This window comes from Sardina pilchardus, chromosome 22 (assembly GCF_963854185.1).
Source record: "Sardina pilchardus chromosome 22, fSarPil1.1, whole genome shotgun sequence".
NCBI lineage: Eukaryota > Metazoa > Chordata > Actinopteri > Clupeiformes > Clupeidae > Sardina > Sardina pilchardus.
Window position 1 is genome coordinate 29,255,376 of NC_085015.1, and position 23,403 is coordinate 29,278,778.

The window sequence follows — 23,403 nt, forward strand, 5'->3', positions numbered from 1 at the left end:
ACACACACACACACACACACACACACACACACGCACACACACACACACACACACACACACACGCCTGCCTGCCTGCCTGCAGCGTACCTGCCTGAGCGTACCATGAGGCTACTCATCAATGGGAGAAAATATCCCGTGTGTATCACACCAAATTGGCCTACCTTTACCAACTATGCACAGTATCCCATTAGCTGCATGCCATCAGGGTATTTACAATTTTCTATATTAAGTAGGCCTGAAGTTAGTCAACACGTTATCAAAATGAACTTAATGCAGAGTTACATCCACGCGCACACATTTTGTTTAAGCAGGAGAAATTACGCACGCAGGCGCGCAACTATTTGTTTTCTTTAACTCGGCTAGCGTTATCAGCACACAATGTGAAGCTAAATCACAACTCAACACATCATGGATATTATATCGCAACAACGAAAACAGAAAGGATGGAACGCAAAGCTAGAGTTACGCCTATTCCAGATGGACAAAACAGGTAGACAATTGGTGTGCTTGCCAGAATTGACTAGCTAAAGCCTGACGTTAACGGTAGACCTTCGCTAGAACAAAACTAAAGGTAACTTAGCCTTTATAGGGCTGTGTAACGTTGTCCAAATGAGTAGGTTACTGTTAGCCTTTATTGTTGTATTAAATTATTGATTTCCATTCAGATGGCTACCACAAAGCGATTCTAGGGCTCCGAAATGGGCAGCAGCAGCTGGGTGAGAGCCATTAAGTGTTGGAAGCGAACTGTACCATCCCCCCTCTGTGCCTTACAACACGAATTTAAAAATCCCCCAACCCCCCAAGAGCAGTTTCACACATCATTAGCAATCTTTTGTTGAGTGTGCGTCTGCAACAGTGAGCCTACTCCTTTTCGGCTTTCGGAAACGGCAGCATCATTTTCGCCGGGAATCGGGTAGCATACATGTCTCCACCACTTTTTATGACGAACTTTTTTGTCCCCACCACATTTTAAATGTTTATCAATTCATCAAAAAAGTTGGTGCCCACCAGTGATGCGTGGGTACGTGTCTGAACGGCCCGCCCCGTCCCGCTGTTTACAACTAACTCGACCACAACTCGGACCGCAAGAAATAATTATTGAAATAGCCTACTGTACCCGACCCGCTTATTGTAAAAATTAGTTAACTTAAAGTCGTAGCGTCATTGAGCTACGCAAAATTGGAATCTCACATGCATGTAAAACAGTATAGCCTAGGCCTAATTATATATAGCCTAGTGATTGCTCAGAATTTGGGAAACATTCATTTAGTCTACCTTTTTTTGTTCCGTGTCAGCATTCATCCAAAAATTAGGCTATATTTGACTCAACATTGAACATAATTAGCCTAAGGAGTTTCCTATATAGGCCTACAAATTCTGTTTCAGCCGTTACTCACATGAATACGTTGAGGCTCCCAAGCATGAAATGCAGGCATAGAATATTACAGCATTACTATTAAGAAACTCTTTATTAATGTCTTCATCAATGGACCAAAACAAAAATCAAAACCAAAACCCAGCCCGCTTGAGTGTGTCATTGCTCCGCGATTATAAATTGCAGCGAGATGAAACCTTTATTGCACGAAAGAGCAGACGTACGGCTTTCCAACGAGCCACTTTATAAGTTGCGCAAGGACGCACATTGCATGCTCATACCAATGGCCTTGATGGCATTAAATTAAGAAATATTTCCTGATTGGGGAAACGTTTATTTTTCTTTCAGTCCATGGTTCCACCATTCCATCTTGCTGCAAATTATCAGACTTGAGAAGCACGCATCGTATCGGCAACTTCGCTGCTCAGTAGCCGAATTTTCTGTCGAGGAGCTAGGCCAGCAGTTAGAGAAAAAAGTTGCAGATCATAGACAAAGAAAGCATAGGCCTATGCTCTGAGAACAGAACACAACTGAATGTCAAGTGTAGCCGAGGGTCTGTACGCAGAAACAACAAGTGCACATGTTCGTGACAAAATGTGGGGAATAGAATCGCGTTTCAGTGAGAATGCTGCAAATTATGTTTTTCTCTTCTAAAGACAATTATGTACGATAGGCCTATAAATTACAAAAACATTAACGGCATATTTTTTTTTACCGACCCGACCAAACATGACCCGAATATGATATCATTAAAAATATTTGTTCTTGACCCATAACCGAGCAGAGTCGAGAAAAAGAAGACTAGCCTATGCAAACATGTTATGTGCAAATCTAACAACTGAGATGCATCCCCTAATCATTATAGGTAAAAAAAGACAAGTAGAACATACCAACCATACATACACACAAACAACCATGGGATTCATGAGGTCATATCCTTTTGAAATAAATTAAGTCACCGTTAATGCTACGGGGCAAACATCTTAGCGTCTTGAAACTTTCTTCTGTGAACTGAAAGTCCGATCAAACTTAATTCAAAGGCAGTCCATAATTCAAATGAAATTGGAAAATGGGACATTTTATTGTTAATTGTTTCCCGCCTGATCAAAACCGTTCAGGAATTATTTATGCAAAAGTGAACGTTCGTAATTCATTCTCCCTCCTTCGCTTTCGGTTCTGAATGAAACAGCATAAGAGAGCATAAACCATATAGTTTCTCCTGTAGGCCTATTTTATTTTTAGAAAATTTGACAACAGCCAGCTTACATTTCAAATAGCCTAATGTATACAGGCAAGAGGTTTGTGGTGCGTCGGAAAATGGGACATTTTATTTTGAATTGTTTCCCGCATTTAGAGTCAAGAATAACATTCGTGAACCATTTTGTTTTGTTGCCAGCATAAAAACAAGCGTACCATCGGCCTATCCACACATTTGAAATAAAATGTCTGAATTGACCCAAAAACGAGAACACAGTTGTGCTTAGGACATAGGCTTATGCTTTTAGTGGTTAGGCCTACCTCATGAAACCATTGACAGCAAAACAAACCTAAACGAAACAGCCAGATGCCTCTTCATAAAATAGGCTAACAGAAGACACCTTCATAAACAATAACAAGTTTTGTCGTGAGACTAGGCCATTAAAAGCAGAAAAGATGTTCAGCTTGCTTCGGGATTGAATTCAATTTGGGACTGTTTGGCTAGTGGTAAATGCCGACATTCCTAACCCTGCTCACAAGTGCCACCTGGTGGTTGTTTGGGACATTGCAGCTTCACTTGGGAAAAATAAATAAAATACACGTGATTCACACGTGATTCTCATGAGAATCTCACATGAAAGCGGCCAATGTCAACCAACACCCACTGTACGTCTTAAAAACGTTCATTCTGGCTAGTCTGAGGACGTCTTCTGGAGTTCGGCGACCACGTCTTTTTGACATATTTTGGACCATTTTTTGCTCAGTGGGCACATACCGTTTCACATCTTCATTACATCTGTTGAGTTCGTCCTGTAGTTTGGTTACTTGTTCTTTCAAGGCCAGAAGCTCTGTGTCTTTGATGACGATGTCTTTTGACACCTGTGTGATGTAGGTGTCCCAGCTGGATCTTGTCCCTTCAAGCTCTGAGCGAAGCCTTTGACAAATATGAAAAGTCATGTTACTGTTACATGTTATTATTATGGTTATTATTGTAATAATGCTATTCATAAATAATAACCAGTAAGTAAGTAGCCTATCTCAGTCTGTTAAAAGATATCGACTAATTCTTGTTTTTGTCAAAATCACAAAAAATATTTGGATATAATTTTTTTGTCCATATCCCCCACCCCTCCTCTACTTCACAGGGCAAGAAACTGCGTCTCACTCAATGTACTGCCTCCACACACACCTGAATGCTCTCCTTTTTAATTTCGGAGGGTAGCGTACACCTACAGCCATGAGAATGTAAAGCTCTCAATACAATCAAAACTCAATCAAATGACAGTGTAAAACTCTCACAATCAAAATTTAGCACAGTAGCATAAGGAGTTATAGTCATTACAGATGGTACGGGTTGAAAATGCTCCTTTCTTTGCCGCACATCAGGAATCCCGAAGGTTCGGGACTTTGTAATTAAAACTGCAACCGCAAGGGGGCAACATAAGACCGCCCTAATAACATGAAGGTTCGGCTCATGCCGGAAAACACTGAAAAACCCGAAGACACCGCGCTGGTGACAAGCTGAGAAAAGAGATGTCACGGCATGTCAGATTGCAGTTGCAGAGTTTTCGAATGTTTTACAGCCTACCTCACAGCTCTCTCACGCGACGTAGCCTATAACTCAGTCAGTCCCGCAGAGATGCCAGAGCAACGTTTTGGTCAATGGAGAGGGAGAGAAATGCTCCGCATATCCGTCTCATTTAATCCGTCTCATTTAATCATTAAAATGAAGGTGATGACTGGCGAAATTAATCAACCGACGTTTCAATAAACCATTGTTGAAATTAATGAAAATGGTTTTAGGAAATCGCCTATAGGCCTATCAGAAGGAAATAGCCTTCAATTCAACCTGAAAGACTCGATAGGCAACCTTAGATTACTAATTCATTAATTCATTACGGTTACAAGACCGCATTTCCGTGAATAGGCTATTATTTTCAAGGCGAAGACGAAAGAGATGGACAAGATGGACATTTAGGCTACATTTATATGCTAGGAATACTTAGAAATGTGTACAGGGCAGGCTATTTTAAAACGGAGGCATGTTCATTTTAACCGGCGACGCTGGGTAGCCTACATGTAGGCTACAGATTTTGTCCCCACCACTTTTGACAACTGAAAATAAAATGTATTTAACAGAAATCTTTAATACATGCCTATGCTTGTCACTTTACTTATAACCGTAGGCTACATGCATGGAGAAGATTGCGCATTTTGTAACATTGTAACAATGGATGGTCAGATATGCGATAGGGCAGTGAGGGTGATTCATTGTAACCATCGACTAGTAGGCCTAGCTCCGCAAAATAAGTTTCTAGCAACTTATATAGATCTCGGTATGCATGTTCATGTTAATTCAGAGATAGGCATAGACTACCGTAGGCTACTTTGCGTCAAGCTATATGACAGCATTTTATCATGTGGTGAATTAACGACTAACGTCGGTTTAACATGTCAGAACTTTTGATCGGCGTTTAAAGTGCATGCCGCGAATAAATAAACTCGACTGACTGAATCCCTTATATTTGTTGGCAAGTGTTAAAATGTAGGCTAAGCGACAAGTGATCAAGACTCCAGCTGTGGCACAACTGGTTGAGGCATCTATACCGCACGCTGGCGACCGGGGTTCGAGACCCACTCCACAAACCTCTCCGGAACCAATAAAGATAAAAGGCGTTTTTTTTTTTTGAAAAATTAAAGATTTTCTCAGTTTTGCGATTCTTTTTATGTTTGCGATGTCTGCTGAAAGGAAAAGTTAATATATGAATTCGTGGTTCAGCGCACACACACACACACATTTTTACATTTACATAATTAGGCTCAAATGTCTGTCAAGACGAGAGAGAGGGGGGAGGGAGCCAGTCGTCCTCAATGCCGCATATAGGTAGGCTATAATGTCTAGTGAACTGGTTAGACGAGTGTGGGGGAGGGGGAATGATCGCACAAGACAATTGCTCTTCATGAAATGGATAGTCTCACAGACGGCTGTCGATTTTTAAATGTAGCCTACTAGGCTACATCACTTGCGAAATCGGACGTGGCACATAGCCTAATTATTAGGCTACTGGTTTATATATAGCAACTCCATAGACTTTGTTCATCCTATATTATATGCTTTTAAAATGAAATGTGCTGCGGGGAAGCATTGGGGAAGTCAGTTTAGATTGTCCTGTAACAATTTGCCTCTTATTATGATCAAGAGTATACTGCCACTATGCACATAATAGCCTATATAAGATTACGGGCGGATGCGAGCAACCCCATGCAAAAGAAGGCCTTAAGTTAACGGACAGAAGGCCTGTTTACATGTCAAACATGCATTAAATCTAAGAAACGAAAAACACAAATATCACACTGTATTGTGTTGTAAACAGTTAATGAGTTCGTGGCCTCTAGTGCGCAACTGCATCGCGCAGTGAGCCGAAGGAGGACCGACACTTATTAACACAAAGCTTTGTAAAGCACTAACAACCACCCCTCAAAGTTCATTGTCCATAAGTCCAAACAATAAGTATAAAAATCCGACAATCCAAAACATTAACAAGATCTCCCAGAAACGAAAAAAAAGTTTGTTGAGTAGCCTAGTCTTTCCAACAATCTCAGCTTTTGCGTTTGTTAGATAAAAGGCATCCACAAGGTAGGCTAAGGGTCACGGTAATGCAGCATGCAAGAATATCTCTCTCTCTCTCTCTCTCTCTCTCTCTCTCTTTCTCTCTCTCTCTCTCTCTCTCTCTATATGTATAACGCACAAAACTTTGTTAAGCCAGCTCCATACATAACAATAGCTGCCGCGCGCTCACCCCGGCCTCCATTTAAACTAAGGGCAATCCAGAGAGGGTTAAGCTCATTTTTGTAGGCTACACCTCACCGGCAAGCACGCACGCAAATGCTGGTTTTGCACATCTACAATATAGGCTAATTGGCCAGGCTATATATAATAGGCTTAGGACTGTATTTTGCCTTCGTGCAACTTTAGTTGCGCTCAATCTAAATTATTGTCAGTAAGGATAGGTCATATTACCAAATGGCGAACCTCGAAAATGATTTAGGATATAGTCCATTACGTACTACAGTTATTTTTTAGGCTATTGTTTTATTTCAGTGTTTTTGTCTACCATGGCAAACATAGTTTAAACGCTCTAAACTTATGTATTTCCAATCGGCTTTCACAATCAGCTACAGCTGCGCCGATGATCACTATGAAAACTTGCAATGTCTATACAGAACTGCTTTCACTTCCCCGAGTCGCGAACGCAACATGCACAACAATATACCGATATTTAGCAAACACATGTGTATCCAGCTCTCAAAACCGATGAGGTCCAGATCTCAGTGGCCTAGCTGCCTACAGCCATGCATAGTAAGCCTAATGATAGCCTAATAGTTATGACATTAATTTTGACATTAATGACTTCATATCGGAATGGCACGTTGTTTGAAAAAAAAAGTTAAATACCGCCGAGTGGGGATATGACGGAATATACAGCGGATACCAGCTGGGTTGTAAAATATTCGAAAACTCTGCAACTGCAATCTGACATGCCGAGCGTCTGTTCAATACGGAAGAAGACTTTAACTTATATTTCTTATAATGAAACGTGAAGAAAAAATACGAGGACTGACCATCTCGTTTCTACATTTGATTGGTAGCATGTTTGTAGCGCGCCAGTTTACCCATCCCCTACACATCAAAACAACTTAGAATCAATCAAAGAATCAGCTGTGTCGGCGTTAGGCTGTAGGCGATTTTCTATAACCATTTTCATTCATTTCAACAATGGTTTATTGAAACGTCGTTTGATTAATTTCGCCAGTCATCACCTTCATTTTAATGATTAAATGAGATTAAGGAGTCAACTATTGACGGACATGCGGTCTTCATCATTAAATGCAGTTGAAATGCGAGTTGAAACTTTCTGCCTCCTGGTGGTTGTTTGGGTACATTGCCTTAGCCTCGAAAAAAATCGGCTTGACAGCCTGCGGGATCTCTTCAGGAGTCCCGCGGGAAAAGGTGCATTCTCAACCCGTACCCACTGTGCATGTCAGCATAAATGTAGGATTTGAAAAGCATAACAACATAGCAAGCATAACATCACTTACAGGATGTAATCGACAATGTAATCAGAAAGCAATTCAATGTGACAGCCCGTTCATTTATCAGAGAAAAATTTCTCTGTGCAGAAAATAATTTTTTGGATAACAGAAACAGCATGCAAGGTGCTAATACATTCTTACCCCAAAATCTCCAGATCCCTCTGCTCCAATTCTTTTGTATGGCTTCTGTCTTTCATGGTTTGCTCAGCCAGTAAGACATCCAGCTGTGTTTGTAGCTCTCTTCTCCTGGTCTCTGTTTCACAAAGCTGTTCAGCATGGACATCACACATGTGGGTAAGCACAGTCTCTCTATCACGAGCATGGGCCTCCAGTTCTGCATACCTGCAAACGTATATAACAATATACTTCTCAGGACACAAAGGAGAATTTTTAGCACATTTCATATATCGACAGGACTAAGTATCTCGGTCTCTCATCATAAGGCTTTGAGCATTTTTCCAAATACATACTCGGAAATACCTTATGTTATGCTAATCTTCACTTCACCAACTACTGAATCTCTGTGCATGCGTTACCTAATAATAAATGCTGCTGCGTACACTGTGCCCAGGTAGCAGTGCTTCGCCAACAGGAGATATAGTACAAAGAACATATCTGCTTAGACAATCAACGTCTCATTTTACACTGTTATTTCTACACGTGGTACACATCACAACATGTCACAACATGTCACAACATGTCACAACATGTACATAAGAAAAAATAGGAGGAAGTCTATTTTGTCACTTTTGGAGCTATAGGCTAATTGGTTTAACTTTTTAACTCACGTCTAATGAATTATGCTAATCTGGACTAACAGTGGGGGTGTCAGACTGGGTTATTGCACACACAGAGGAGAAGAGTATGTATCCCCTAAAGCCGCTTTCACACTGAAAGCCGCCTCATCCGCGGCTTGGTGTAACCGGCTATTGGCCGGCTCGGTCTATGTGAACAGGAGGCGCGATATTTCAAAGCCGCCGGTACAGTCCACACACCAGACTTGTCGTGCGACAATTTGACATCACGGGGAACGTTGTAACCATGTATACTTGCGCGTGGTGGTCGCGACACTATTTGCAGTATTCTCCCGAACAGAGGCAGGGTATCTATTGACGTTAATGGCAGTAGCAACTAGCTTCTTTGATTTCAGACTTTGCTTGCTGCTCTTCACAACTGAAGGATTACCATCTAGTTTAGGTGTGTGCAGCTAGCTAATGAGATGAATTTGTGTAATCTCCCTATACTAAGTGGAAAGAGATTTTTTTTAGGTTAGCAGATATCCTTTGGTTGAAAATATATCTCTTCGTTACCTTTTGCTGGAATGCGCTAGGGATGTGCTAGGGATGGGCGTATCGATCCTAAGTAGATCGATACTCACGTAGAACTCATTTGGAATATATTTTAATATCGATACAAACTATAAAATAATAATTGGGGGTGTATGCATCACTTTCAGCTGCTTTGACTCCTTACTAAAATTACTATGTGACGGGACACCCCTGTATTGGCGACATATTGAGCTGGTCCATGTCACGTGATAGGAGACGAGCGAATGAGCGTCAACGTTAGACACAGCAGACATCGACACAGCCAGAGCCCGCTCAGCACCAATGCAGAAACCAGAGGAAAAAACAGGAAGCGATATTACGAAGCGCTATGGTTATATTTCACCAGTCGATAAACTCACGGCAAGGAGCCAAGTGTGTGATTAAACAGTTTCCCACAGCAGCAACACAAGCAGTTTATTAAAACTTTTAAAGACGACGCACCCCGAGAGCCACAGTGAGATTGAAAAGAGACAGGCGAGAGTCTGCAAAAAGCGCTGGTCCAGTTACATTTGACAGTGTGAAAATGTCTCTAAATATTCCGATCACAGTCAAATTTTAACAGACACTTTAAGCCTACCTTACACCGACAGATTTTGACTGGGGATTTGGAAAACTGTTCCAAACACACATCTGAATCTCTGCGAGTTTTTGTCATAATAATAAACATATACTGTACGTGACACCATTAGACACATTTAATCAACTAGTTTCCAAATATAGATGTTTTAAAAGAAAATGTATCGATGGCGCTTTGTAAAAACAATACAAGTAATTCCTAGGATATTCAGTCCTCCTGCAGCAGGCCCATTCATAAAGCCCATTCAACTTAATTTGCATTTGAAAGAGCCATTCATCAAGAGACACATTTCCTTATTCTTCTGACTTTTTTCCAATTTGTAGTAAAATTGCTTAACATTTTTGAATGTTCTTCTTACTTTTATATAGCCAACACCTTTGGCCATAATACATTTTGTAAATGGTCTGTAATTGTCTTGTGATTGGTCTTAAATGTAATAATATTTTTTACAGACAAAAATTGCCAATAAGTATCGCTATCGATGAAAATGCAAGAAAAAGTATCGGTATTGTATCGAATCCTAAAAGTGTGGTATCGCCCATCCCTATTACAGTGAGGAGCATATGTATTTCATACCATGCTAAAATCATCATTTGACAATTGATCTTAATGCCTTAATTAAAAAAATGAGCAAAAATAAATCCGCCAAGGACACCAACTTTCTTTGTGATTGAAGAATGTATTGTAGATAAATAAATGTTTTCCTTAAATGCTAAGGGAAGGAAGTATTTGACTACCTATGTAACCCTATGGGGATTTAACACATAGGGTTAACATAGGGGCAGGCAGATTTTTATTTTTAAAGGCCAGCTATTTCATGGATCCAGGATATTATGCATCCTGATAAAGTTCCCTTGGCCTTTGGAATTAAAATAGCCCCATATCATCACCCTAGCTAGAGATTGGCATGGTGCTTTTTCCAGTAGGCCTATTAGCCTGTTTGATGCTCATTGAGCTCAATGCAAATCAAACAGGCTAATAGGCCTACTGGAAAAAGCACCAACGGTAATCAATGGTAGCTTAATGGTAAGCAGTGCTTGTTGGGCCAACATATGATAAGTAGCATTATGCTAGCTAGCTAAGTTACTTGCTGTTGTCAAATTAAATGTTTTACGCTAGTTATGGCTGTTCATCATAATGCTAGGTTAACGTTACATGTCTCAGGCATAGCTGCTAGCCATAGCCATGCAAGGTCTAGCTTAATTTATCCTGGCTGTAGATAAAGCAGGATATGTTTTATAATATTTTACCAAATTAATAAATAAATGCTGAAGCGGAGACGGAGATGTTTGGCGATTTTCGATCAATTGCCATTGACATTTGAAAGAACAGTGTGGAAGCATATCCAGTGTGTCGCGGCGTACTTTTGAATTTGTGTTGGAACTTATTGAACAACATCTGAAAAACAACTAACTGGCGACAGACAATGGAGCCTCGAGTCAGACTTGAAGGCATAGACATATTGTAATGTAAATTAACTGAAAACGTTTAAATATTTTTTTGTTTTCAAGCCGCACTGGCTAGAATGGCAAGATTATTCACAAGTTTACAACAGTGCAAGGACCCAGTTCGGTGCAAAGAACAAAGAGTTTGCAAAGAGTGAGAACTCTAATCCAGCTGTTGCAGATATATCTATCCGCCGCGTAACGGTTTTTCACATAATCTCCCCTACTAATATGAGGACAAAGCATGAGCAGGGATTAAAGCAAAAAAAAATCCTGAGCCTGAACTTTTTTAGACTCGTGCATGCGACTCTATACGACACTATGTTGGTCGGTCGATTGGAAACCGGTTTACTTTTTGGAGTGTTTGCAGACGACACATAGCCTGATTCTCGCCAGACCCTTGTAGTTCCGCCATGCTCCACCAGAGGCGTTTCGCTGAGCTCCACACAAGGGTCTGGACGCGAGGGCAATCCAAACCCCTGCCAGTGATCTAAAAAAATTAGCAACCAATCAGGAGCGCCGAAGCGAGTGTATGATTCAAATAACAATGGCGGCACGCAGCGAGGAGTCTTGTGCTGACATTGGTTCTGCTATTTCAACCGTTTTGTCGAATCTATCGAGTATTCATTCTTTAAAAGATTAACAGAGAATAGTTTTGTAGACATTTATTGGTGGCAAGGATGTTTTTACTCTTCTTCCGACCGGGTTTGGCAAGAGCTTGAAGAAGCCTAGCACGTCATTCAAGAAAATAGGCAAGTGGTTTATCAAATCACATGCGAGGATGTTTTACAAGGACCCGCCTTCAGAAATACATCTCCTATCGAGAAGTCCCAGATCCTTGTGTGAAGCAGACAGCGAACTACAGGATCTGGCGAAAGTCAGGTTAGACGACACAGGCCTTGTTTGTGATGTTGGACCCCAAGAAAGGCCAATAGGTGGCAATAGTAGTCCAACACACTACAATATGCTACATGTAGCATTTAGGATTTCTTTTTATATCAAGTTTTGCTGCTAATCTTTGTCTTTGACAGGTTACAAATTGACCTACAATCATAAAGTGTCGTGTTGTCAGGATATGTGAAATTGGAAGGCAGGCATTTGAAGAATAAGATTTAGTTGCAACCATTTCAGTTAAGGTATTCAAAAAAAGACAATGATTCTCTTTCTAAAGAGTAATAACAGTGTTTCCCACAGATTAGAAGGCAATGTGTGGTGGTCATGTCTGACTTTTTATCGCTTTGCTTTCACATAATGTGAATTTATTTATTCAATGATTTTTTAACAAGATGTAAAGCACACACACACACACGTGTAATTATTTATACATTCTGTATACTGGCATTTCTGATATTCATAACTGCTAACTTTATGCAGCTTATAGCCTGCTATTCATATTACAACTCCACCTCTTAAATTCAGCTGTTTGATTGAAGCCTCAAAATATTGTAAACAAAGTAGCATAGTTGGCTAGTTTATCATACTCTAGCTAGCTGGTTGGACTGTTCAGTGTCCCCACGTCTGTTTAAGTTTCAAGGTAAGCTCATAGCCTACTTTTTCTCCTTGGGACAGGCCCTTTAAATCTTGGAGTTGAAAAACATTGGTATATTGAGATGGTCAGTCAACTTGAATGCAGAGTTTTAATCAGATGTGTGCACTGCAGCATAGCCTACTAATGATGCTAACCGTATTTAACAATAATTCAGCTAGTCGTCTTCTATGCGTCATTGCACTCACGATTGTGAATGTTTTGTTTGGATTAAATGTGCATGTCGAGGGGCGGGTGTCCATTGAGAGCGGGCCAAGGAGAATTCGTTTACTTCTATACGGTTTGGTAAAGTTGCACACATAGTCTACAAAATTTGCGGAAGAACTTGCTTCCACCCGCAGCGTCAGGTGCATTAGTGCGACCGCTAGGGATGATCTCGTTATGGAGACAGACGTGGTGTGCACGAAGGGGAGTCTGTGTCTGTGTCTGAGTGTGTGTGTGTGAGCGTGTGTTCAAGGGTGCGTGACGCGTGAGTGACAGAGAGGGAGAGCAGGGAAAGGAAATTCAGCCTAACGAATGCTGCGTGTTTTTCAATAGCGTTAACAAATAAATAATATTTAAAAAAATGAACGCTGTCAATGGCCGCACGCCGGAATTCCGGCACGGTGCCGGAAAACTTTAATCCCTGCATGAGATATGTTGGGCAGACGTGGCGGCGGATAATAGGAGTAACGTATGTGATTATGATTATGACAGCTGTGCTCAGCTGTTTGCTGATTTTAAATCTTCCGGCTGTGGGTCGCATAACTCGCGTCATCGACAGCTCCGCCCATCTCTCAGCCCATCTCTCCGCCCATCTCTCAACAATTGTTGGTGTAAAACATGTCACCAATTAGCCGGCTCCAGTTTGAACGCTCGGGACGAGCCGTCTAAAAGCCAGTCAATTGCCGGCTAGCTGTGCAGCGTGAATGCGGCTTAAATCTGGTAGACTGCAAATAAGCTAATTTCCCCAAAAAGTTGCCATGTTCCTTTAATATTCTGGTATACCTTTACAGTGTGGAACTGTTTCTGATGAAAAACCTAAACCAGATAACAGGGAGTAGTTTTTTATTGCTATTATTAACTTCCGATGATGTATTGTCTACCACCTCATTGTCAGAACAAGTAGACTGTAAAGACAAAAATACTAAAGAGCTGAAATCATACCTTCTGCATGCTTTCTGCTCTTCCTTTTCACGTTTGCACTCCATCTGGCTTAGTTGACCCTCAAGCTCCTGTATTCTAAAAAATATCAAGTTTTTTTAAGTTTAAAAAACAATCATTGTAGTTTATGATTTGTCACTAAGTGGTATTGTCCCAGATAGTAAAACCGTTTGGGGTTTTTCAGTATTCTTACGGCATATGCCTAGCTTGTTTATGGCATTGGCTGGAAAGAGGGAGAGAAGGAGAAGGGGGCAGAGAGAGAGAGAGAGAGAGAGAGAGAGAGAGAGAGCGGGGCAAGGAGAGGCTGTGTAAGGTACTTCCAAACTCTTAAGTAAAGGTGCACATAGCTCTACAACAAAAGAGCCATGAAACAAATAAATTACAGTTTTTCTCGATTGTTTACACACATTTTCTGAAAGCATGCCTCACACTCTCAGAACTCTACACACAAATCCAAAAACACACACACAATGAGCAAACTCCTCAATTCTCCTGCAAAATGAAACTTTACCTTCAAAACGATGTACTTTCTCCTCAAAATGATCTTTTGTTCTCAAAAGACACACACAAACCATCATATCAAGACATTTATAAGAACCAGTTGAACACTGATGTGCTCAGTGTAAAACACTGCGATGAATTGAAAACACTTCTTCTCCATTCATCATAATGACTTAAGCCTTTTTTCATTCAGTGTTACACTACAAACAGTACTACAAACAGTAAATACGCTGATACAGTAAGTTGATACATTTTAAATATCTCATTGTTTTCTATTATTTTTCTTTATATTTGCCATAATGTTATGGCGTTATTTTCTAGGACCATGTTCATGATTTCAGTTTCCTGTTCAGGAGACAGAAGCCCTTGAATTGGTTATCTTTCAGCTGCCAAACAAATAGTAAAATACTGTAAATACTGTGTAGGAATACTTTTCCCAAATACTTGAAACATACTTTATTTTTACAGTCGTACAGAACAATCCACAGGCAACACTGTACTGCTGCGCTCATTGAGCTGTATTGTACTGTATTGTACTTTACTTCAAGTTCAAGTTCAAGTTTATTGTCATGTAATTATAAAAAAGAATTTATAAGTAATGAAATTCATTACTGTATTGATACGCAGCACTGCAATGCTCTAGTGGCTCGGATCTCATCAGAGATTACGGTCCTTGGCCTCCCCGTCCTCCTCCTCTTACTCTCACTCCTCTGGCTCTGCCTCTACCTTGTTAATGTTAAAAAACAAACTCATGTGTTATGAAGTCTTGGGTCTGTCATTCACCTACTCTCATTCTGAAGGAGAATATCTGCCTTTTGGAGATTATGATCGGTCATCTATTGGCAGTGACAGTCAAGATGCGTAGGTGAATGGAGGTGCGTCTTTGCGTGTATACGTCAGTGTCTACCTGCAGCAATGTTGACCAGAGGGTTCAAATAAGCATGGTGTGCTTGGTGCCAGTGATAATCATGATGATAGTGTCTGTAATTGACATGGTACAGACAGCAGGGCTAGTAAAAATAGGGCTCTGGAGAACTACAAAGTCATCCGCGATAGGAACTGATTTGACCAGGCTACTTTATTGTATGGTAACATAAGGATTGTGGTAATACTAATAGTTTACTATTGTTGGTTTACATGTGACTGTGGTCCTGTTTGTTTGTTATGTTGGAGAAATTACAAAAATCAAAGTAAAACTGCTCAAATGTGTTCAACAACCAGTATTTACTGAAAGGTGCATAATGTGACGTTATTGCCATCCTGTGATGTCATAATATGCAAATTAGATGAGTACATTTACCCCCTTCATAAACTTTAGCTCATACTCAATGATTTTCACATTTACAGTAGGACTGTATCTCTGACCACTTTCAAGCCATGGCCAAAAAACCCGGGCGGTTAGAGGGTTAAGATCCCCTGTAGCCAATACTGACAGATTAACAAGAATAACGCCAGCAACAAACTAGCTATACCGCATACTATAGCAGTACAATATATGACCTCCGCTCATTCGCTCAGCAAAAATAAAATCACGCTTGTCAATTTGTCTCCATCTCCTGCTCTTACAACCCATTTGCCTATAAATGAGTGTTTGCATGTGAGTTTGCTTTTGTGTGTGAGTGTGTGTGTGCTAGGTCGCATTGCAGGTTAATTTTCCAACACATTTGCGTTATTAGCTCCTTGGTACTACACATTCATACTAGGGCTGTCACTTTTCGAAAAAATCATGATTGATTTGTAGACTTAAAATGTAGACTTACATTTTCACTGAATCGATTGTATAATCGATTCTCCACGTAAACGTTTCAATTTTCAAAATAAAGGCCAACACTGCCATTAGAACGACAGTAAAGAGGGCGCCAGCGACAGGTCAGCATTTCTGATTATTTATTAGTTCGGTGTATAACTAACAGCATTTCGCATATCAACTCACCGCTTGGACCATGCAATGATTTAAATGCTGTAACGAAATTCGAAGTGTAAATATACAAACTATTTATGTTGAAAGTGTAGCCACAACCTCTTCCCAAAGGAATAAATGGAAAACATAGCCTCCATAACGACACCTCCCCAAATTCAGAAAAAAGTATTAAATTGAAATCGGACAACGTTAGGCAACTCTTAGGTAGCTGTGATATAAATTATGTGACGAACTGCAATTTCAGAGTACATTAAAATTCAGAAGTGCAGCCTCAACGTGTCCCCAAAGTTCCGTCATCACCAAATTAAGTTACGACAAAAACGGCAAAAACTGGCCTTTAACATTTTGAGATTTTTAAAAAAATGTTGCTCATATTTTGAGTGTTTTATGTACCCATTAATCAACAACAGTAAATCGTTGTTTTGCTTGACTGACCAGTTTTATCGAAAACAGTAATATTTCCTCCCGCCCCCAGTGTCCCTATCCGCTATTGCAGCCTTGCAGTTTGTCCGGGGAGCGATCGCTCCTTGTTTACATCTGGAAGTTTGAGACGCGTGAAGAACGAGAAGAACCACGCTTGTAATTTATAAATATATATATAGCCTATATATGCAAATATACACGCTAAAGCTGTAGTGGAAGCTCTGCAGAGAAATAGGCAAGCATAAAACAAGTGAAAACGGAAAGCGCAAGCGAAACCGGAGATGAAATCGCCAATCCTGCATAGTTTCTCCTTAAGCGTTGTATAGAAAAGCAGTCATATTTTTGAATGGTTGTGCATCATTCCCTCAGTTTGCCTTGAGACGGGAGAAATACGGATTTCAATGTTGGACTTCCTGCTTTCAATGATGTAAAAATCGTCATTTTACATAATTGAAAGCAGGAAGTCCTATATATTTGTCGAGTAGGTGAAACTACAAAGGCTTTCCTCATTTTTCCAAGGGGGGGGGGGGGGGCCCTAGGGGTGGGACTTCACTTGCAGAAACTAAAATATATAGCCGCCATCTTTGTTGGAAGCTAAGCTAACGTGCTAGGCTCCCAGTCTGTGGAGAAAGCTGATAAGTAACTACGATTTAATATTGAATACCAATTCATTGAATGCTGATATGGCAAATGAAGATCTGGTATGTGAATTTGATGCACAAGATTATCTGTACGAGCCATAATACAGCACAGAACAGGAGGCGTCCATCAAGGCCTCAATCAAAATGCACAAATAGTATTAGCGATACTAATACTTGCTAAACGTCGGGTATTCTAGCTGTCAATTTGCGGGACATTTGACATGGAAATATATAAAATTAACGTTTTGGGTTTTTTCACGATTTTTTCGCTAATTCCCTTTGAAGAACAGCAACTTAATTGATATATGGCCACAAGATTGAGTGCAACATAAAACAATAATCATTTTCATTTTAGAATCGTTATTAATGCCAAAAGTTACAGTAATTAGTGAGGGGAATTGTGCTATTTTAGGAACGATTCATATAGATTTTTGCAACTAGTGTTTTTTTACTTGCTAGGACCCCATTGAATACAAAACAACCTGTTTCCAATTTTTTTCATCATTTTTAGTGCCAAAATTCAAAATGGCGGTCAATGTATGCAGAAAAATCACAAAAAATAACATATAGTATAGTAATTCCGTGACTATTCTCTGGCAAATATATTTTGTTGACTGATTTGACTTCTATACACCCTATACATCTCATTTTGAGATTTAGACATCATCTTGGCCCTGAAATCCAAGATGGCCACCATCTGGTAGAGCGAAAACATCATTTTTAATACACAAATGAACTTTTTAACCAGGGCACCTACAATGATGCATGAAGACATCATTTTGACATTAGCTCATTGTTTTGACCCCAAAACCCAAGATGGCCACCATCTGGGAAGGCAAAAATGTGACGTTTAGAAGAAACACTGCCTTTGACACCATAGATCATGACATACTACTTGATAGGCTTGAACATACCATAGGCATCAAAGACTCAGCACTCACGTGATTAAGATCATACCTTACCAACTGTCGACAATTTGTACTGGTCCATAACGAACCATCTACCCAGATTATGATAAAATATGGAGTGCCTCAAGGCTCAGTACTGGGGCCCCTCTTATTTTCCCTGCATTATGCTTCCCCATGGTTCTTAAATTAGGAAACATGACATTCATTTCCATTCTTATGCAGATGATACACAATTATACTTTTCCATAAAGCCTGATGAATTAACCCTGTTAGGCAAACTTGACACAATCATGTATAAGAGATATAAAAACCAGAGCACCTAAAATGATGCATGAAGACATTTTTTGTGGTAAATTGACCATAAGGATTGTGTTTTTGACATCCTTTTGACATTAACACATTGTTCTGACCCCGAAACCCAAGACGGCCACCATCCAAGAAGTTTAAAGTAGTAGAAGATTAGTCCGAATCAGAGCATTCTGCCTCACTAGACTCTGAATCACCACTATCTGATGAAATTCTACTCTGCACATCATCATTTTCATTTTCTTCCCAATCATACTCGCACTACTATCTTCCGTGCTGTCTTCAACTGCCCTTAATGCAGGTAGATGAGTTGGAAGAGCAGGTATTGTGTTGCGGACAGGGCGACAATGACCATCCACCAACTCCCATCCATGTCTGATTGGCATGGGATGGTGCTCAGGGAGGGATGGCGTACTAGATATGGCAAGTAGTTGTCACAGAGGCAGCGTTGGCACAAGCTATCTTCATCTGGGGTGAGACTGATAGATGATTTATTTGTCATACTCTTCCACTTCACTGCACCTGCCTCTGCCATGGTGCTACTCTTGTGGTACTCTTGTGTGACCACAGATGACATGTCTTGTGAACTTGGATACTTCCTGCAACACTTCCTCCTCAAGGTCAAGGCTAAAGCATTTAACACATTGCTTTGTAGCGTAAGTAACATGGGGCATCTACAAAAATGTATATGAGGCTACCTGACTGACATTGCACAAACTGTTGATGCAGAGATTGTTTACTCTGGTGGCCCCCACTGTACTAACTTGTCAACCCAGCAACCAATGCAGAACTTCTGCTTTCACCAGTCTGAGGCAAACACTATCATCTCAACACTATCATCTTCTCCACTTACGCAATGCTGCGAGAATCAGGCTATCATGGACCTGTTGTCCTTGATTCTGCTGGTAATGATGCCTATGTCAAACCAGCGTTAATCTCAAAGCAACTTTCTGGTATGCTCTACATCAAGAGAAAATAGAATATGGTAGCCTGCAGTGATCTGATAACTGACAAGATGGTAGACTGCATTGTGCAGCTGCACTGTATGATCGGATGTGATCCTAACTGGATTCTGTGGCAAGGATAAGAATTCAGTGTATGACCAGATGGCAAAGAACCCTGTGCAATAGCTCTCACAGTGTGGAGATAGCCTTGACTTTGAGGATGAGGTGATACAGGAGGTGTTACAAGTTCACGAGACAGATCATCTATGGTGACCACAAAAGTAGCACCATGGCTAAGGCACATGCAGTGAAATGGAAGAGCATGAAAAAAATGATAATCTCCCTCCAGATGAAACCAGAACCTCCAGAAACACTATATTGCCAAAAGTATCAGGTCACTTGTCTTGACTCGCATATGAACTTAAGCGATATCCCATTCTTAATCCACAGGGTTTAATATGATGTTGGTCCACTTTTTTCAAATATCTAACTGATACTAACAGCTTAAATTCTTCTGGGAAGGCTTTCACACAATGTTTAAGAGTGTGTGAATTTTTGACCATTCTTCCAGAAGCGTATTTGTGAGGTCACACACTGATGTTGAACGACGAGACTGGTCTCTGCTCTAATTCATCCCAAAGGTGTTCTATTAGGTTGAGGTTAGGAGGTCAAGTTCATCCACACCAAACTCTATCATCCATGTCTTTATTGACCTCGGTTTGTGCATTGGTGCACAGTCATGTTGGAACAGGAAGGGGTCATCCCCAAATGGTTCCCACAAAGTTGGGAGCATGGAATTGTCCAAAATCTCTTGGTCAATGCTGAAGCATTCAGAGCTCCTTTCATTGAAACTAAAGGAACATGGGGACTCCCAAATGCGCTTCTGGAAGAATGGTAAAATATTCCCATAACCAGACTCCTAAACCTTATGGAAAGCCTTCCTAGAAGAATTGAAGCTGTTATAGCTGCAAAGGGTGGACCAACATTAAATTAAACCCTATGGATTAAGAATGGGATTTAATATGCAAGTCAAGGCATGTGACCCAATACTTTTGGCAATATACTGTAGTGTAGCAACTGATCAAACAGGGTGATTATTAATATACATTTTCTTATTATAGCTCAGGGGAGACTATTCCTATACTTACTCCTATCCAGTAAAGACACATCCCATGTCTCTTACATATAGTAGTAGTAGGCATGTGATGTAGTCTACTTAAATGACCTTTTGAACTCTTTTATAAAAGTCCATGTCTGACCACACAAGTGCTGGTTCATTTTCCTGGTGGTCCCCTGCCATCAGATCGTTAAGATTACAGAACTGAGTTCTTCCTGAAAAAGCTCACGTTTCATTTTGTTTATTGTTTCCGAGTAACAAGGGCTGTGCTAGTATATTAATTCAAATGATAAAATGTTCAGAGGTGGTCAGAAATGACCCACAGAAGAAACTATTCAATTTTGGGAGTGATCCGTATCACCGTCGGGATTCTGGAGGCGTTTATGTTTTTCGCTTTGTGGTGTAATGGCATGGTATGACCACGTGGTGGCGATCTGAATAGTTTAGGTTCAAATGTATGACAACCTAGGTAGAGCGATACAGGTGGAAGTCTGCGGAAGTGCTTTTCTAGTTAGGTTATGTGAAGGAAACATAATCAGTCAACGGGTATGCAAATAAAAGTACCATAATAACATAATGGTGGTTACACCCATTATTGGTTGATTATCATGAGACTCATGTTACTAATGGTCATATTTAGTAATTCAATTATTTAGAAAATGCATATATATATATATATATATAATGATTATACCTAATATATACCATATGTCCATTTGAAATGTTTAAAAAGGCGATTATTTGCCATTTTTGGTGATATATCCGCCATCTTGGATTTCGGGCCTGTGCAGCCCGGGAAAAAATCGGAAACAGGTAGTTTTGCAAACTATAGGGTCTGAGGAAGTGAAAAAACATAATTTGCAAAAATCTATATGAAATGTTCCAAACACTTTATTTTGCTACATATCGCCCTACACTAAATGAGGCCTTCTGTGTACTTGTAGCTACTTCCTGGTGGGTGGCTTGGTAAGGCAGTGAAAGGCAGGGAATTCTGGGAGTTGTTGGCTTTTATCCACATGACCCAAAAGTACATTTTCGGCTTTTTTCTCCCATCTCAGGGGAAAATGAGGGAATGATGCACGACCATTCAAAAATATGACTGAGGTTCTAACAATATAAAGCTTAATACAAAATGGTGAAATTAGGGATGGGCATAATTAATCGACGATCGAGGATTGATCATTAAGAATTTCGTCGACAACATATATTTGTAATCGATTAAACTATTGTAGGTTGCGTTGCGTAGTGTGAGTCTTGAAACAATTAAATTAATTTCACTGCGCCGCAACAGTTAAAAATTTTACAAGCCGGGGGAACTGTGTGACGCCATTCTCAGTTACCTGCGAGTTTCCGTTTTGATTTTTGAAGTAGGCTAATCATGAAGAAGTCACGGTGAAGTGTGGTGTGGGACCATTTAAATTTTTAAAGTGACTTAGTTCGCTGCAAACACTACTACAATGACGTGTATGGTTATGGTTATGCTAGCAGACGCCTTTATCCAAACACGGCCATAACTCAAACTATAGCCTATGTATGACTTGACTAAATATCGCGGTGCATCCTGTAATGTTATTTACCAAACTGGTAATGAATCTCACTACGAAGAAAAGAAGCAGCTGTTAGTGAGATTCTACCGTACCAGTCTGGTGATAGGCTATGTCGTGACGGAATGTGATATGCTGGTCTCAATAAATGTAGGCTATAAGGGCAGCATATCATCTCAATGCGCTACATCCATTGTGTCATTTTCTCAGCTCGTTGAGCATCGCTTGTCCTCCATGCTAAATTCGAGTTGATGCTAGGTTGAAACTGAGCGCAATCGAAACGGAAACTCGCATTTAACTGAGAATGGCGTCAAATATTGCCCCTGCCTGGTAAAATGTTTCATTGTTGCCACACAGTGAAATTGATTTCATTGCTTCAAGACTCACACTACGCAACAAACACGTTGTGGTTTTGTATTTTCATTGTATTTTAAATTTAATAAACAATTAATTTTAATATGTAAATATTAATGATTAATCGATAGTTGATCGTTAATTCTCCCGACGATCGACTAAGAAAATTTAACCGAATGCCCATCCCTAGGTGAAATGCTCCTTTAATGGTGTGTGGGTGTGGGTGTGTGTGTGTGTGTGTGTGTGTGCGCATGCGCATGTGCGCATGTGTGGGCGTGAGTGTCTGTGTTTGTTTGTGTGTGTGTGTGTGTGTGTGTGTGCATCCATGCATGTGTGCAAATCACAAATGAGTGGGTATGGGCTAGGTTGATACGAGTTCTTGAGACTAACATACTTAAACATTTTGTCATCTTGGGTGCAACGCTTCATGTAGTTCTTTAGCAAAAAAAAAGAAGAAGGCATTATTGGCCTAGTGCGGTGGGGGAGTGACCGCCAAGTTTCATGTTCCCTGGTGTTCCCAGGATCATGAAATCAAAATCAAATCATTGACCAAAATTTATGACAGGAAAAGAAAAAAAAAGAAAATGTACATTTTAAATTACTGTGGACCTTAGAGGGCACTGAGGATGCAATAAGTTCATTGCTAGTTTTTCATAATTACTATTCAATTGTTTCATTCAGAAGAATCAAAATTCAATACTTATGTGTTCTATGTAGCTTGTGGAGGACTGGTTCAGACACGTAAGGGTTTGCTGTGGTGTGCAACGCAACACAGCGTTTTGAGCACAACTTCTGTCAGACGACCCGTTTCTAATTTCTTCCAGTCGCTCAGGTTACTGCTATTCTGAGCGAGAAATATGACGCATATTTAACAGATTCAATGCAGATGGAGAGCATTCAATAATCCACAACAGTTGCTCGCTTGGATGCAGTGAGGATTCCCTGTATACTGACATTCTTGTCCGTGCATGGCAGACACACGTGGGCGGGGGCCACTCACTTGCCCCACAAGACACACATCTGGCCCGCGGGCCGCTAT

At 40.4% G+C, this 23,403-nt stretch overlaps 1 protein-coding gene across 3 annotated transcripts in view; it reads right to left on the reverse strand.

Annotated features, from left to right (window-relative positions):
• The window catches only part of ccdc57 (coiled-coil domain containing 57), a 205,147-nt gene that overhangs the window by 142,650 nt on the left and 39,094 nt on the right, over positions 1-23,403 (reverse strand). For all 3 annotated transcript variants that reach the window (XM_062526216.1, XM_062526217.1, XM_062526218.1), the window contains exons 6-8: positions 13,709-13,783; positions 7,808-8,008; positions 3,348-3,506 (exon numbers count right to left, since the gene is read on the reverse strand). In XM_062526216.1, the coding sequence (XP_062382200.1) occupies positions 3,348-3,506; positions 7,808-8,008; positions 13,709-13,783 (435 nt within the window). The remainder of the gene's footprint in view (positions 1-3,347; positions 3,507-7,807; positions 8,009-13,708; positions 13,784-23,403) is intronic.